General features: G+C 40.9%; 1 protein-coding gene across 3 annotated transcripts in view; it reads right to left on the bottom strand.

Moving 5' to 3' along the window:
* The window catches only part of tcf12 (transcription factor 12), a 70598-nt gene that overhangs the window by 36978 nt on the left and 15775 nt on the right, over nucleotides 1-17845 (bottom strand). For all 3 annotated transcript variants that reach the window (XR_002170226.1, XM_019886795.1, XM_019886794.1), the window contains exons 6-8: nucleotides 4573-4634; nucleotides 3232-3364; nucleotides 2548-2600 (exon numbers count right to left, since the gene is read on the bottom strand). Coding sequence is in view for 2 of the 3 variants with exons in the window: in XM_019886795.1 (XP_019742354.1) it covers nucleotides 2548-2600; nucleotides 3232-3364; nucleotides 4573-4634 (248 nt within the window). In the remaining variant the exon portion in view is untranslated. The remainder of the gene's footprint in view (nucleotides 1-2547; nucleotides 2601-3231; nucleotides 3365-4572; nucleotides 4635-17845) is intronic.

Genomic DNA, 17845 nt, shown 5'->3' with positions numbered 1-17845 from the left:
GAGAGAGAGAGAGAGAGAGAGAGAGAGAGAGAGAGAGAGAGAGAGAGAGAGAGAGAGAGATATATATGGACAGAGAGAGAGAGAGAGAGAGAGAGAGTGAGAGAGAGAGAGAGAGAGAGAGAGAGAGAGAGAGTTTTGATTTCCGTCTCTCCATTCAAAAACAAGACAATATTTCAAACTGACTGCAGAAAATGCACAAACACAAATAAATTAAGATTCGTTTACTGGTTTGGTCTGTAACATGACAGAAAATAGGCAAAAATGTTGGTCATTGTTATCCAAAGTAAAAGCAGATGTCAGCTTTCATGGAGGACTGCAGAAATCTGAGAATATTAACTGTTCAGAGGCTGAAATTCTGAGGATATGGAGAATTTTAAATAAAACAAGGTCTCTAAATGACTCATTAAATTATAAATGAGTTGTTGATTTATTGATTCATCGTTTCACCTCTTGTATATTGAATGTGTCTACTGTAAAGCAGAATTAACGAATTTAGTACATTAGCATGTCCTGACGATTGCCGACAATTACCAAAATGCAGCTTGTTGCTAACTGAGTTGAGTTGAGTTCACTGCGACCATCAAGAGAATGTATCCCAAATTTTTGCTTGCACGTTAAAACATAAAAAAAAAATCGGCCGAGCAACATCTGGTATCTCGAGAAACTCATAATAGTTATACTAACGTCATTCTTCAAAAACGTAGATCGATTTTGAGCCGACAGATATGCCGCAGACAGGCGTGGACTACTTTGAGTTGTCTTGACGCATCATAGCACCTGACCATACTCAACGATTGGTCGTGAGGCGTCTGGTCGGTGACGGACTTGTAGTATGACATCTCACCCGGTTCAAGACGCAGAACAATATTCATGTCATAGTCCAATAGCGCAACTGTCCGACCGAAGAAACAGGTATACTGTATGTGTGGAGGAAAGGCCAAAATACAAAACGATAGAAATCCAGTCATCTTTTCTTCCACTTATCTAGTGCAGTGTGGAATATGTATTGAACATTGCTGTGTTCATGTGGACATGACATCAACAGCATTAGTAACACTTCCTACAGGCCAACTCTTATATCAAACTCGACCCGTCCAATATGTTTTATTTTAATTTATAAGAGGTCTGAAGCCTTTGATTTGAACATTTCCATCTCTTTTCTTTCAAATGGGATCAAAGACTAACCGGGATAATCCTGCCAAGCTCCAGGCTTTATCGCCTGAGCGGCGCTGAGTGACAAGAAGAAGCTGTATTTTATTCCATGCTCTGTCACTGTTTCTCCCTATCTGCCATTGTACTGCTTGATTGTACTTTTATGAGTCACACAAGCGCACCTGCACCCATGTGTTAAGTAGTGACAAATAAAAGCCCAGCGCCCATTTACACAACAAAGAGATGTAACCCGCCAGGCACCCCTTCTTTGCCTGCACCCCCCCTCCGTCTGACAAGACCTCAGATATATCACTTACTTAAGAGGAAGAAGGCAGCTCGCGTGCTTGCCGCTGCCGCAGACACCTTCTCTCCCTCATGCGCTGACAAACTTCTTTTCAAATACAAATCCAGAAACAAAACACGCGTCAGCCTTTTATGTTCTGAAGCCTGTTCAACATTTGATCTTTGAGGAACCGCGGTGGAGGTGACGAATATCAAAGCAGTGAAGGGAAAAGCCCGTCTCAGAATCCCTTTCCAAAACAAGAAATATTGTTTGATAATGATGGGCGGGGGTTGGATTTTAGCAAACCAGTTGCTTCTTGTTAAAAATAAAGAGCAGTCACAAACCCGTTAAAGGAATTCAATCAAGGATTTGATATATGTAAAATAAAAAAGAACTTTGGCAAATCACTAAGGTTTTACAAACGAACATCTGACTTTGTGATTTATGCATATTAATGAACTCCAAATACCCCCCGCCTAAGTGAAGGCAAGCTGAGCTCCACACTTCTCTGCATCCTAATGGTTTCTGCTCCGTTGGGATCATTACCAGCAGAATTCTCAGATATTCTGTGCTATTAATCTCTGTCTGTCCTCCTGTTCAGCGACGTAATGACTAATTAAACATCAAAAGAGCAGAGCTGGGGATCCGCTCTGACAGCTTCTCTTTCTCCCGGGAGAGCCTGTGAGGAGGCTGGACTGTGACAGGGCACCGCTGAAAATCAATCACCTCCAGTGCAAACGCACAACACACATGCGAGCACACAAAACTACACAAACCCGCTTTGAGCATCATACAATGCTGCGATGAACAACGAATACAAGATGCCACAACTTTGTGGGTAAAGACAAACAGTAGTGCTAAGCAACCAATCCCCATTCAGCGACTGTGGAGATAATGTCAAGAGCGCTCTTTTTTGTGTACAGGGCTTGACAGGTTGGCCTTCTGAGTAGCACAGATCTACGTGTGTGTGTGTGTGTGTGTGTGTGTGTGTGTGTGTGTGTGTGTGTGTGTGTGTGTGTGTGTGTGTGTGTGTGTGTGTGTGCGGGCGGATGCGCTGGAGTTAGCTCACTGTTAAATCTATTTATATGAGAGGTAGATGATCTTCCACTCACAGATGAAGGTAGGCCAGGAGGGACCTTGCGAACCTTTTTTGTTTGTAGAGGATCTGTGGGAAGAGATGAAAGCGCATTTAATCATTCACAAACAAACACAAGACAGTACGAATGTGTTCCAAACAAAACACAACGATCGAAAACCAACTCCAGATAAAAGAGAAGAAAACAATGTTTTGGGTGACTTTAGTGAAGGTGTTGTTTTGGTACGCGATAGTGAGTATAGTTCACGACTAAAAGAGAAGAAAACAATGTTTTGGGTGACTTTAGTGAAGGTGTTGTTTTGGTACGCGATAGTGAGTATAGTTCACGACTAAAAGAGAAGAAAACAATGTTTTGGGTGACTTTAGTGAAGGTGTTGTTTTGGTACGCGATAGTGAGTATAGTTCACAACTATCAGTCATCATAAATCCCAACAATCTACTCTTTTCATTCTTAATGATTAACCTTTTAAGGGAAGCTAAGTATAACAACTTCATGGAAAAAAATTTCAATGAGATATATTTCAAGGACATGCCTTTAATGCAGTATACTGGTTCACTGCATAAAACGTTTTTTTTTTTTTTTTTTTTTTTTTTGGTGGTATAAGCCACATCAAGGAATTTATATTTGATTCAATAAAATATTTTGCCTAAAGAGGAGAGTTGGGCATTGAATCAAATCTTTGATGAAAGTGGTACTGACCAATAGGCGGTGGGTCCTGTAAAGGACGTCTTCTGGGATTAGCTGCGCTGAACGAGTAGAAAGAAGCGGCTGACTTTGCCGATGTCGTCCCTGAACTAGGACTTGTCACTCCTACGTCTGAGCGTAGAGATGGCTGTGAGAGATAAAACATGGAAACGACAACTTTCATTTTCTGTGTTTGCCTACCAAAATCAAACACGTTTATGCTCTATGGCAGAATTAAGGTGCCTCCTTGGACTGGTCAACAAAAAATTGTTGGACCCAGAGGATTATGCAATAATCAGAACCACTCGAACCATACAATTTTATTTAGTGCCAGTTTCATCCAATAGCTTTCTGACCCAAACAACCTAAGCAGACGGGGTTAAAAGACCAATTAAGAGCTTGGTCCAATTAAAGTAATCAACTACGGACAGCCTCACGATGGCGAGTACAACAGCAAGCTATGTTTAGTCGTTGGCTTGCCAACTAGCACACGTGCCTCTGGGAATCCCCTTTCCGGGCTGACGACTGACACACTGACATGTTTGAACTTTGTAGTGGATAAACTGGTAGTTAAATACAGCTTAGATTTCATTACATGGGCACTAAAGGAGTGGAAATAATTCAATTAAAAGCTGTTAGTGTCGTGTAGGCAGTATGTTCAATATACCTCATTTCAAAGGAATTACATATACAGTGTCTCCATGCAAAATGTAGGTCATCAAAACTATTGGACACGGTGACAAAAATGTAATCCAAAAGGAACAAACTGGCTCTGTAAAATGACAAGCTGTCACAGATGTCACATCACTGACCCGCTTGTGCTCTTGGCTTTGTTCAATGATATTGAACCATTGCCTCAGCACAGTCTGCTCTCACTCTCCCGGAGAAAATCACTGAAGAAGACTCCAAGACTAAATCGAGGCCATGCAATACATTCCATTGAAGAGGATTAATACATATTTTGGAGTGAAATGGATCTGTTTACAAATACAAGTGATGCCTGTTCACAAATTAATGTGTAGTGGAAGTGAGGTGCACCTGAGACTGACAGGCAGAGGCGAATGAACAAGACAGTGCGAATCAATCCACCGCAGGACTTCTTTTGAAGCACGAGAAGTCATTAGCCATGTCAGGCAATTGGCAAGTAGCCATGTGGCAAGAGGATCAATGATCTAATTCAATTATTTGGATTAAAAGCCTGGCAAAACACCAGCTGAAATGTTAGAAGTGTAAAGTAGGCTAAAAATCAATCAGGACCGAGTCTATCGCATACATATTTACATGAAAATAAGGAAAACAAAAGGTGTTCAATGGTACCACCGTTCTGCAAGTCCCCAACTACAATATGGAACTCACCTGACAGCCGGATGCTCCAGTATCCCTTGCAAAGGCATGTAACGCAACGCTCTCTGATTTCGCTGAAAAAGAGAGCGGATTGTTATCTTAACCGTGGCGCAACTGTGAAACGAACATGATTAGAAACTGATCAAATGCAGCATAATTTAGCTCCAGTATATTTCAGCAGTGACAATATCAATGCAAATCCGTGTTCTATGATTAATGTATTTATCAATGCCCACTATTCCACTAAAGATAAAGATATGTACAGCACCTAATGAACAATAACATGAAAATCAACAAGAGAAGAATTCAAACAAAACAATTGAGTTGAAACTGTTATATATGATGGAAAAGCCTTTCAAATGATTTACCCTTGGTTTTATTTTTTTTACACCACAAAAACATGGGATGTGAACTGGGGGTTTGTTCCCTTTTTATAGCCACTGCACAAATAAACTAGCAGAAGATGAAACAACTAATTCTGAGCAATGACATTTGGAACTTGTGTTTACTCAACTTAGGATTGAATATTTCATTCTATAGGTGTGATATAGTCCTCAGAGGATGCATCACACGCAGCTTTCAAGGGAGAAATAAAACCAACAAACACATAACCACATTAATCAAAACCATGACAATTTCTACACTCAGCAGTTCTAGTCCCCTGAAAAAAAACAAAGAAACAAAGCACACAAACAAAGCTCAGTGAGCTCATACATGAGCAAGATGAACAACTTGATGTGGCATCATATTCGCCAGAAATCCAAATACGGTCTTACAAGCACAAAGTCGGGACTAAATTCTGTTGACGCTACAGTACAGGTGATTATTTTGGTGAGCTAAAAAAATTGCATCGCGTGGATGTTTTGTTCCGCAAAGATGGATCTGAACTGAACATTGCATCACAAGCACAGGTGACCAGAGGCTAATACATCATCTGAGCAGTTCTCCAGGGGAAAAGTTGCAATGCGCGGACTGGACTACATCTCAGAACACTTTGAGGGAAGATGGTTTATCTTACAAAGCCGCTTCTCTTGTAACAATATGATGCATTTCTAAGCCATCGCTCCGGAAAAAGGATTAAGTTGTCGGATACTACCACCTTGCACTATCGCTGGAGGAAGATGAAATATCTCCTTTCAGAGAACTTTTATTAAATTATATCCGCTCAGCAAATACCTGCGGATTCTTTCGCTGGATTCACCGTCATTCAATAAAAGTCCACAGAGGTTGGAACCTGGTCCAGTTCTGACTAAAGTATTCATTGACAGCACATGTTTTGTCAAACCGACCGGTGTCTGATGTGAATAATTGATGTTCAGTGCTGCAGTTCCAGGCCCCACACTTTCAAACACCCACTCAGATCATACAACAGGACGTATTCCCAAATCCACTCACGAAGCAATAACACCTCAACTTTGTGTAAACACGGTCGAACCTGGGAAATGCACATCCTGCAAGCTTCCATAAATATTTACAGCAATGATGCTGTCACAGTGTTTACTGATAATGTAGCACAGCTTGCACTAATCGTTGGCCTGTAGGGTTGATTATCTAGTTTTGCAAAACAAATGACAACCACTGTTTGCTGCCCAATGGAAAGCATGAATCTCCAAAATGTATTGGGGAAAAATATACCGTATTTTCACGACTATAAGGCGCCATTAAAAGTCTTAAATTTTCTCCAAAATGGACAGTACGCCTTATAATGCGGAGCAATTTTCTCCAAAATGGACAGTACGCCTTATAATGCGGAGCGTCTAGTGTATGCGCCGAGTTCCAAAGTCTGACTGAGAGCACTTCTGGCCGACACGCCGTTTATACAGAGAAAAGGCGGGCGTGAGTGACGACAGGCATGCGGAAGTCCGCCAATGAGTGAAGGGTCGGCGTGTAAGAGGACGCTAAAGGCACGTACCTAGCAGGTACCAGTCGCCAATGAGTGAAGAGTGGGCGTGTAAGAGGACGCTAAAGGCACGCCCCTAGCAGGAACCAGTCGCCAATGAGTGAAGGGTAGGCGTGTAAGAGGACGCTAAAGGCACGTCCCTAGTAGGTACCAGTCGCGTGAGTACGTTGTAAAATGGCTAAATAAAGTACAATCGAACTCAAGTTTTGCTTCCGTTGCCTTTTTAAAAACGTGTTTTTAGCGTGTGTCCGTATGTCTTAGCTGCTACCGTATGCTTCAAGCTAACGTGTTTTTAGCGTGCGTGCATGCATGCCATATGTTTAAGCTGGCGTATGTTTTACCATGCCTGGCTGCGCCCAATAATACAGTGCGTTTTGTGTACGTGTCAAATACAGAAATAGCACCCGTTACTGAGACTGCGCCCAACAATACGGTGCGCCGAATGGTCGTGAAAATACGGTAATTGTTTTCTACATATTGTCAATGTGGAATGTCGGCCATGCTATGTCACATTTCATTGGTGGGTTTTTGTCAGGAGCAACAGAACCCTCTATTAGTAGTATTTCATAAAAACACTACAATAAACTGTTATTAGAAATGTAACACAATACATTATTTTGGACATACATTATGGGGTGGGGGGCAGCAAGGTAATATTGGATAATTGTGAGACAAATGAATGTTTATTTATATTTTACATTGAAATCAGTATAATTACCGTAGTTTTCATACTATGGGTCACACTTTTTTTTTCATGGTTTGGTTGGTCCTGCAATTTATACCCAGGTGCAATTTGTACATTTAGAAATTGGAGCTCGGAAAGGCAACCAATTCCCATTGCCTGACAGTTTTATTTTCGGTGCATTACCGCCGGTAGCCACCTTCTTTAGCATATTAAAAGAAGGTGGCATGAATAATTATTTACAGCACTAAAAATTGCCATTACCTTCTAGGATTTTATCTTTGACCACAATGGGATACGAGAGTCTAGTTGAGTTAAGCCATTTTTAAACTAAAAAGAACATATTTTCCGTAGTTAAAAGTGGAAGTTTTGAAACCAACCAGAGCCCGTTCGCTGCTGTCAAGACAGGGCGCGTTGGAAAATTCACTCTGACGCTCTCACAGCACTCTGAGAGTGCGCGTGTTCCAAGAGGCAGAGTCCAGGTGAAGCCTGGCCTGGTGAGTGATGAGGAAGTGAGTGAATGAGAGTGTGGAGTTAGATGTTGTGAGCTCAGGTTAGGTGCTGGCTGCTAACTGGCTACCCATTAGCCAGCCTGAACACTCTTCAGTGCCTTGGCATCAATTGTGACCGTAGCAGATTGTGTTTGAAATGTACTAATTACAGTACGTTTGTTGCCATGAGAGGGCGGCTCAACAGCTTGACTTGAAAGTATGATTCGTTTTACATAAATTTGAGGGTCCAAATCCAGTGCACTAAGTTAGAATCAATCACACAAGGGAGATGAACTGTCCTAAAATGTGTCTAAACAAGCAAGGGAAATAGTTTTAGGGTTTGAAAACAAGATTTTCTAAATCCACCAAAGCTCACGACATTGTGATTGAGTACCGGTAATCTTGTACTGTAGCGCTTTTGGTGTAAAAATGTATTTGTGCAGATACCACTGACATTAGATCATGCTAATGTCAGTGGTACATGAGATCACAACATATAAGAGGATAACAAACGCAGACAAATAGCACCAGAAAAATCTAACGTAGTGGACATGGCAGCCCATTTTTAACACTGCACCCTTCCTCCTCCCTACAATTGATAAATCAGCTGCAAGAAGAGAAGGATGGAACGGGACCAAGTGGCAGAGTGCCGGCAAATTAATCCACCACGCCACGTATAGAGGTCACAGATTAACAGATCTCTTAGTTAATTTAGTTCGGTCCCGTGCAGAATCTCTGACCTTTTTATCTTATCTTAAATCTTATTCGCGTCCTTCCGCTAATATATATGGATTTGACTTCCTACATCGAATCTGCCCTCTGTGGGCAAAACTACAAAAAAATAAACAGTGGAATTTCTTACATCTGTAGCTGTATTTCTATAGAAACAACAGGAGATACAATTCCCGTCAAATGTGCAATTGCCTTATAACATAGTTGAAACTAATGTCAGGCTCACAGAAATGGAAATGATAAATCCATGCATTGATTTCAAGCATATCTATTTGATTTCTAAACTTTTTATCTCGAATAAAAACCATGATGTACGATCACAGGAGGCTACATTATTTTATCATGTATATTAGTTCCACTGTACTTTGCATAAAAAGCAAAAACAAACAAAAAAAACCCCAAACACAGACAGTGTATGACGTACTGTATATAGCCTGTCAAAAAAAAACACAAACTACTTTTTGCAAAAGCAAAATACCTTCCAAAAAACGTTCAACAACAATTTTAAAATACAGAATACCAACAAGTAATCATTAGACTCATGAAAAATCAATCTAAAATATAGTCAGCAAAGCTACGAGGGGAATGAGAATATTACTTAGAGAACTGAAGTGGAATAATTATGGAAGTGATATGGATTCATAAAACTCATACTGTGACTTGCTTCTTATTTAGATCTTCTTACAAGTGACTGAGGACAGGCAGTGAAGTAAAAGTATTCAAATCCATGGGGCCTTCACGATGCATAGTCACCACGTATCACCTAAAACGTTGCTCATTTTGACAATTATGATTTTAAATAATCTCAATCGTTGAATGTTTTCAGAATGTTCTGAACCCCTGTTTCAAAGACATTGGTGTATTGAACAGTAAAATGGGGTGCAGGCAACTAAACCTGACAGTGGAGCGGAGGGGACGGTGCATAGAGGGGTAGAGAAAAAGAGAGACACTGTGCAGTGTGTATGTGAATAACGGGCTCTTTTGCATGTTTTGGTGCAAGAGATGGATTCACAATGAGTTGCCAAGTAAGTTTCCGACCCCCCACCCCACTGCACACTTTGTTTTCGAGCGAACGTGCTTGTTGGGAACATAGTGTAGCCTTAAGTCATCAAACTTGCGATGAAATGACTGGTTTTAGCCAATTAGTGCACTCCATTTTAACTAAATTAGTTTAAGACTCGATTAATCAACAAGCAGCGCCATACCATCAACAGAATACTTAATGATAAATGGATGATGGCTGCGCCAATCCCTCATAGAAGTATTTACCAGTAGAGGTTCACTGTCGCTCAGCTTGGGAGTCATTACTATGTGAGGAGATAAACAAAACCGACGGAAAACCCACTAAAAAGTAATGGCCTTAATAATTGCACAGTAGTAGCAACCTTATTTGTCTCCCACAGCGCACACGCAGTAGAAGGCATGGCGTCATCTGAGTGATGAGTCTGTGCCCGGTTCTAAAGCTAAATATAGCACTTTATGTTGTAGCTCAACTATTGTTTCCACAGACCTCAGAAGATTTTTTCCTCAAGCTTTGAGACTATTGCCGTTTCTTGTATACTACAGGCTGCTGTCGTGACTCTTTTATCAAAAGTGGCTTTGGTTGTCATGTGTTTAAGCCGAGGGCAAAGCAAATGTTCACCTCACATTACTGTCACATTTCACGCCATCTCCAGTGAGTGATGACAAAAATGTTGATGGTGAAATTGGAATACGGTACATAAAGATAACTCGCAATGTCAGTGTTTACACTTAATTAACATTTTTGGGGGCAATATATATTTAGAGAAAGGATTTCGAATTTGCGGTTTGGCTTTCAAATTAGACGACCTGAACACAGAGTACGGGGAAAAATAAAATTGAATTAGGTGCTGAACAGTCAAAGCCAACCAGTCTTTCGGTGTGCTCATCGATCTCAGGTCTGTGCCGCAGCACAGTGTGGCATTCTATCGAGCCACACATATTTTGATAACACGAGAGGTAGTGACCCAAGAGCCCCCAGGGATCAATTCAAAACCCTCACCACAAAAACAAGCAATTAGAGCGCATGCTTCACCGCCCGGGAGATACATTCCGAGAGCTTTTTTTCCCCATCAAGTGATCGAGTCAATTTTCCTTGCTCAAAGAAAAGCCAAGATCATGAAAACAAACATATAACGGCAAGATGAGTAAATATTGTTCATGTAGACACCGCATTAGCTTAAACACACATCAGCTCAAATGTTTCCTTCACTGTTCTCGCATTTGGTGCTTTTGATACGCAATGTGTGATGGGATCCGTTTTATAGCACTCTAAATAATTACAAAAAAAGCACTATTAAAAATGACAATTGGGATGATAAGTATTGCTTTTAATATCTATCATGATAGTTTGTCCCATGACATTTTAACTGCTCCTCTGATATTTTAACAATCAATTTGGTTGAGGTCGGTCAGGCTGACTGTCAAGACAAGGACGTTGCAAATGAACTGCCCATTGGGATTAATACAACTGGCTCAACTGAGCTGAATATAATTTAAAGTCCTACATTTTACAACTCATGAAAACTGCGAAACCACCCAAGTCGAATGGCCATAAAGTCATACAACTTGGAGTTCAATCAAATATTTCTGGAAAAATAAGGATGAAAAAAGTAAAAGAAAAAAATAAAAGACATCATCAGAGACATCATAAAAAATACCAGCAAGTCTTACAAGACTGAACATTTAAGTATTAACGCCACAAGCACTCGGCCCTGCAACTTTTTGTGATTTTGTGGCAGCAAAATGGTACAAATGATGGAAAAGACTCAATTATATATATATTTTGACTAGAGAACTAGGAAATTAACCTTACTACTGCTTTCTTCATTGATTAATTGAGTAAAATTGATTTTGCATTATTCAACACAATAATGTGCATGTAAGGCGCAGGGATGATTACTGTTTATTTGGGGTCATCATCCTCGTTATAATGTACAGTATTATCTATGGCTAAGAGCAGGGGTGCCCGACCTTTTTTGACCAAACACCTACTTTTTAATCAACCAACCTCTCGCGACTGACCTGTTACTGCACGTACCGCATTTATTTTTTTTAAATACTTTTTTTGTGAAAGTGAGACAAAACTATATAATATTAATAACATGCGCACAAACACATAAATCCCCCCGCCATTTCCCTCTACCCTCATGATCGAGTTGGGACCAGTCCACGAGCTACCGGTCAATAGCGATCGATATATTGGGCACCCCTCACTTAGAGCATGCATGGCTTTAAAAGGCGTGGCCTGGTGAGTGGCATGGTCGTCACCGTCAAATGAGAGCATAGAGTTGGTTGGCTATATTAACCCATTAGGCTTTATGTCTTGACAGACATGTTGGGAGTTCTGGCCATTAGCTGCTTGCGTCTGAATGTGCTTGTTATGTGTTTATTTTCTTAATGTTTGATCAATAATGTGATTAAAAGTGCACCAGGGTCTGTGTCTATCCTTGACCACTTGTGGAGGTTCTACAATATGCATCAGACGAACTAAGATCGACACGTTAGCTTGTGTCAGCGATCGTCGACCTCCTGTTGTGGGATACATTGCATTTTATTTTTCTTGCTAAGTGTAAAAAGATCCCAAACTTTGGACAACGTCTGTCTTTTATGGACTCTACCTTCCTAGAAGTTATTCCTAAACGGAGTGGTGTGTGCCACTGGAGAAGCATTAGCCCATGTGGAAAAATTATTCCTGCGAAGCATTGATGCACATATTTAGCTTTGAATATTTTTAATTTTTTTGCAATTGAATTATTCAACTTATTTGATTCATAGCAGACCTACTATGTTAAAATGTGACTGAAAACCATTTAAAACTCTACATATCATACAATTACTGTGTATAAATTGGTTTTCATTCATAGTATTATAACTTTCAAGAAGACAAGCCCTTGCTTCTAAGCACTGACGTATGAAACGTAAAAAAAAAAAAACAATACACTGTATCTCTTTATTCAGTGAAACTGTGTTAGATGGATATACTGTCCCAGTCCCCTTCCCTTTGAAAATAGCTCTTTTGTTTACTTCCCTATGTCCAAAGCTTTTTGATGCTTCTCCTAGCTCTGTTAGATAGAAAATGAAAGCTGACTGGATTAAAGGTTAGGTCAATGTGGACATGCAAGCAGAGGAGGGAGGTTGGGTACTACCAAATCAGCTTCTTCTCAGAAATCCAGCCGAGCACTGAGACTACATGTAGGATGGAGAACGATGAGCTAACAATACTGAGCAAACATCTCCTTTGCCATAAGCTCAACATCCATTTCTGTATACGGCCTTGTCAGTGGTAGCTTATTCACCACAGCAGGATCAAATGTTAATGAGTTGTTGAAATGCCACTGATTATGAGGTACCATGATGATAAATACAACTGCTGAAGCAACCTGATGTGTAATTAGCCATTAGGTAGAATAACTAGATCAATTTAAGAAAAAAAGATCAGGGTTAAGCGAAATCAAGCCGGGGAAATGCAAGAATGAGAAACAAAATAACAAGGGCTGTTGCATTAGCGTCCGATAATCAACAAAGATGGCATTTAAACCCATTTGATAATTGTCATGCATGAACCTTTGCATGACTGTTTGATGCTTGATACTGGCAATCGTGGTTTTTCATCTGTGTTGAGAGGTAGTGGAAACTGATCTAGTCACCATTTTTTTGGGGTTGCTTAAGTGATTCGAAGACTTAATGTGAAAATCATCATTATTCGTCATTTCACTGCACTAAAAATAACACATTAGGCTTGGGGGTATGAAAGATTATCTCCACTGCTCATAAAGGTATTCAATAAGTAGAGCTGCATGGGCGCTGGAAAAACGGCTTACTTCCTTGGAAAAATCAATTTCAGTTACATGTGTGGATGTTCTGATTGTATTTATTCAGATAATCAAAGCTTGGTCAATTTATTCATTTTTTCCCCCCAAATGTTAAAAAGAAAAACAGGGAAGTGGAAAGGGGGAAATATTTTCATGTGGCCTTTGCCTTTTTTCCCAAGCCCGACTATTCTCCTGCCTGTGCTTTTTATTCACAAATGAGGGGAAAAAAATGCATTACTGTGGACCAGATGGGAACATTCCACATGACCAAACCAATCAATCACATTGGTGGGACGCAGGTGTGACACAGCCGCGCAGCAACACACCATTTCACAGTCTATCAGGCACAAACACATGGTCACCAATCAATGGCACCCTGAGGACCCATGAGGAGGGGTGCTTCTCCAAAGCCGCATAGGTTCATGGCTGATGACTTCATAATCACACATCCATTCTCTTAAGAGAAGAGAGGCGATGCACTTCCTAATAACGTCTCCCGCCATGCGAACACCAACACTGTAATGGATGCCGCTAACATGTTCCCCAGCATCCCTTTACCAGCTGTCCGAGGGAACCAGTGCACATTTAACAAGCTGAGAACATTTCTCCCAGCTGGATATTAGAATCCAGTCAGCATGAAACATCAAGTATGCGTCAATGTTTGGTATCACATGCCAAACAACTGTTGGACAGCCAAACAACAGAGAACTGAGGTGAAGGACAAATAGTGAGACACACATGGCTTTGGAATGCGGTTCCAGCTTTGAGCACAAGGGTTACATTTCAAGCAATGCACGAAACACAAAAACAGCTTTGAGTGGGAAACCCGGGATCATTGATTCCAGTATATGCCATTTGCTTGAAATAACTGCAAAAACATCTTAATTAATGCTGTTACGGAATTGTGGCCAATTGCAGTGTAGTCAGTGGTTCACATACAGTACATGACTCATGCCACTCAGTGACCGGTTCATGATGCCCGCAATTGACTGGCAAACTGTTGAGCGTGCCTTTCACAGTAAGTCAGCTGGAAAAAGGCTCGCCATGACCCAGCACAGAACAAGCAGAATAGAAAATGGATAAATATAGAATTGTGAAAAGATATGATTAGGTGTGAGTATTTGAATGTACAGTACCGACTACTAACTAAGCATGGCAATGTTTGATCGCCCCATGCACCCAAGTATTTTGGCACCAGAGACTCTCCATGTTTTGCTTTCTAGGCACACACACATATGAAATTATAAATATGGTAGTTGAAACACAATACATTTATACCCCAGATGCTGTAGTGGTTGAGCTTAGCTACGTCACATTCCTATAAGCTGGTGCATTTTTGACTGGCTGTTACATCTGCAACATTGTAAGGTCATTCACCAGTGATTCCAATTTTAAATCACAGCAAAACTAGTCGTTGATGGTCAGCCGCACATGAAAACTAGTTGTCCGAGCCCTCATACAGCACCACAGTTTAGTGTTGCGCAACTTGGAGTGCAGTATTACTGGCAGGACATAAAAAACTTTTACAGAGCAAAATTGTTTCTGTCAAATTTGAGCCTTCCACCAAACAAAGGACAAAGGAGAATTTTCGACAAAACCTCTGTTATAGATCACTTTGAGATCACTGAACAAGGCTGCCCTCATGAGTATTTTGTAGGTTATCCGACTGAACGTAATGCATTGTCGTTAGTACAGAACCCACATAATAACTGTTGTTATTTTATTCATGATTATTGTGATATATATTATGTCCTGGTGCTAACTCCCGAACTGCTTTGGCAAAATATAGCCTTCTAGTGGCTAAATATAGTGCTCAGCACAGCATGTCTGCCACGTTTGTGAAGTGCACTGCTGAAGGTGTTTGGAGACTCATGCAGGTGCACTGGTGCTCTTCTGGCTGGAATGATGACACATTATGGAAAAAAATATAACACTTTCTTTTTGGCTCATTTTCTACTATAAGAGAGAACATATAGCAAAGTCCAATTTAAAAAAAAATGTTTTGCAGTGATTATTACCATCAAGCTGTGACCTCTGCAGCTGATTCCTAGAGACTCATTAAGTGATTATATCTTGGTCAAATCTCAGTTATTTCCACTATAAAGACGCAGCCCCTCCTCCCCCGAGGCCAATGGAGACTACAGCTGATCCTCTGCAGCTGGCCCGCCTCCCCAGTCAACTGCTGGGGGCCGGGGCCTGAGGAAGCAAAGGCCGGGTAGGGCCAAGATGGGCCAAGAGAGGCACGAGGGTGAGGACGTGCAAGATGTGGGCGGCGTGGGGATGGGGGAAAAAGGGATTTGCGCTCTTTCAGCTCGTCGTCAGCTCTTCATGCTCCACTGACCTCAGTAATAGATAAGCACACCCTGCAGCTCAGCATAATGACCGGCTTCATCCTCAAAACTAAACGGCACCGCATCGCCCCGTGCTCCATTTGCAACACTGTTCCCGTCGTATGAACTGGAGATATATATGTGCCTTTTGCGCTTGTCACTAATAATCATTCATGCAAAACTCAGGTTTAACATGAGTTCATGGAGGAAATCATGCAGGTATGGCAAATAAATGTTGATGTTGCATGCATTAGCAGGCTGCCCCTCATTGCATTGTTTGATGGTGCAGTTCCTAACCCTGGAAAAAATACAAATTCTCGTCGGTTGCAGAAACCACCTAGCACCATACGTGTTTTAGTGTAGTTACCGTCATCTCCATTGAAACCATTCATAAGCTCATGCATATTTATGTCAATATAGGTCATATAAAACCTAATTTTATTCAACTAAAAAAAAGAAAGAAAAACGAGACACTTCAAGAGCCCAATGAAGTCTAACTGCGCGCATGGGTTGAGTTCTCTTTCTTTTGGTACTTTCGTGCATTCCATTTGAATTCAGCACAGAAGAGGTGCGCACAGTCTTTGACATTGTCGAAGCAGAAATGGACTCGCTGGAGTCCATGCAGAAGATCCAAGCAAGCAAAGTACGTTTATATGGACCTGCAAGTAGAGCTCTTTTACAGATGGATGGAATAAGTTGCCCAAGGCGATCACAGTTCACTGCTGTTAGGAGGCACTTTGAGATCGTCTTCCACTGAGTAATTTTGGTTGCCGACCCCTGATCTAAAGGATTAGTCTTTTTTTGTGATTCTACCACAGATGAATACCAGTGATGGAAAAGAAATGTGACGATGACCAAGAAGCCAGAAATACATTTTTGTTATTGTGAGCCAGTGTCAAAAACGATATACAGCATTTCTTTAGATGCTCTGTGTAGAAAACACAGAGTATCACGAGTGACAGGAGCCCGTTTATTCACATACAATTGCAACGACCAGTTGTACGTGTACAGTGGACATGGCATCGATAGAAGAGCTCGGTCTCTCTTAGGTAGTCACGTTGAGTTCACATGTGGACGTGTGATTCATGTTCTTGTACGTGTGTGTTGATGACAGCATTAAGATGATTAGTTAGTATGCAGAGCCAAAGCCGCATGTGTAATGTGAAAGAGACACACCACGGGGAACGTGACTAAAAATTTACAACTCAGCAGTGGTGTCATGGCTATGAAGCAAATGGATTGAATTATTTCTTGCAAAGACGTAGTGGGGATGAAGCTGAACTTTGAATGTTTGAGACGGCTGCCACAGACGCATGCTAGAATTACATCAACCAGATGCCTTGGAACAATTTTCTTTGTATTTGCTACCTTTCAAATGTTGACATTTTTCTATTCTGCTACAACTCGTAATTGAATATACAGTATATCAGACATTTCTCCTCATTGTCTTTATGTTGAACAATAGACAGAGTCACTCTGAAAGGAAAATTAGGTCAGTCCATTAAGTAAATAATTATAAAACATTAATCCACAATGCATTACAGAAAGGAGCAGAGTTCACTTCCTTTGGTTGGAACTCATTTCGTGTGGTAATTAGGCAGATAGCTTGATATTAAGCACAACCAACATCCCACTAGACATCCCTCATCCAGCTGACACAAGAATAAAAAAAATATCATTAGGTAATTACAGCTCACTACTTCTTGTTGAGGATACGAACTCTCTATGCCTGTGGATAATTAGGACTGCTGAATGTGGGGCAAATCTTTTATCGCTAACCTTCATGAAACATGTAATTCAAATCTATTGTAGGTAGACTCTAAGAGAATGATGACGTAATTTTAAATTGAATATGACACCATTTGATGTGAGTCTGATGGTGTTACATAACAAATCGCGCTGACGAAAGTCTTGTCATTATATTGCGCTATAAACATGAGCAATGTGGTGTCCACCTGTCAGGCAGCGTGCAGTGCATGACGCCAAGGATAGTAAACGGATTACAGCACAAGAGGCTTCTTCGCACATGACAACTATGTTACCTACTCAAGTGGTGCCAGCCTCCAGCAGTTACTTTCACTTTTTTTCTACTCGCACACAACACTATTCCATCGGCAAAAGCAGGAAGCACGGGGCACTATTTCCAGGACGGGTTTCTCATTGGGCAAGCAGATACATCATCATAGTGTCATTGTAAATTCTGACACAACGTGGCTGGAAATGACAGGGTCATTATGTCATGGTTTTTGCAATTTCCCATGGAACTATTTTGAAGGTAAAAACTGACCACCCGAAAGCCGACTGGGTAACGTGCA

Source organism: Hippocampus comes, unplaced genomic scaffold (genome assembly GCF_001891065.2).
Source record: "Hippocampus comes isolate QL1 unplaced genomic scaffold, H_comes_QL1_v1.1 scaffold261, whole genome shotgun sequence".
In the NCBI taxonomy this organism is placed as follows: domain Eukaryota; kingdom Metazoa; phylum Chordata; class Actinopteri; order Syngnathiformes; family Syngnathidae; genus Hippocampus; species Hippocampus comes.
This window is presented reverse-complemented; position numbering and strand designations above follow the sequence as displayed.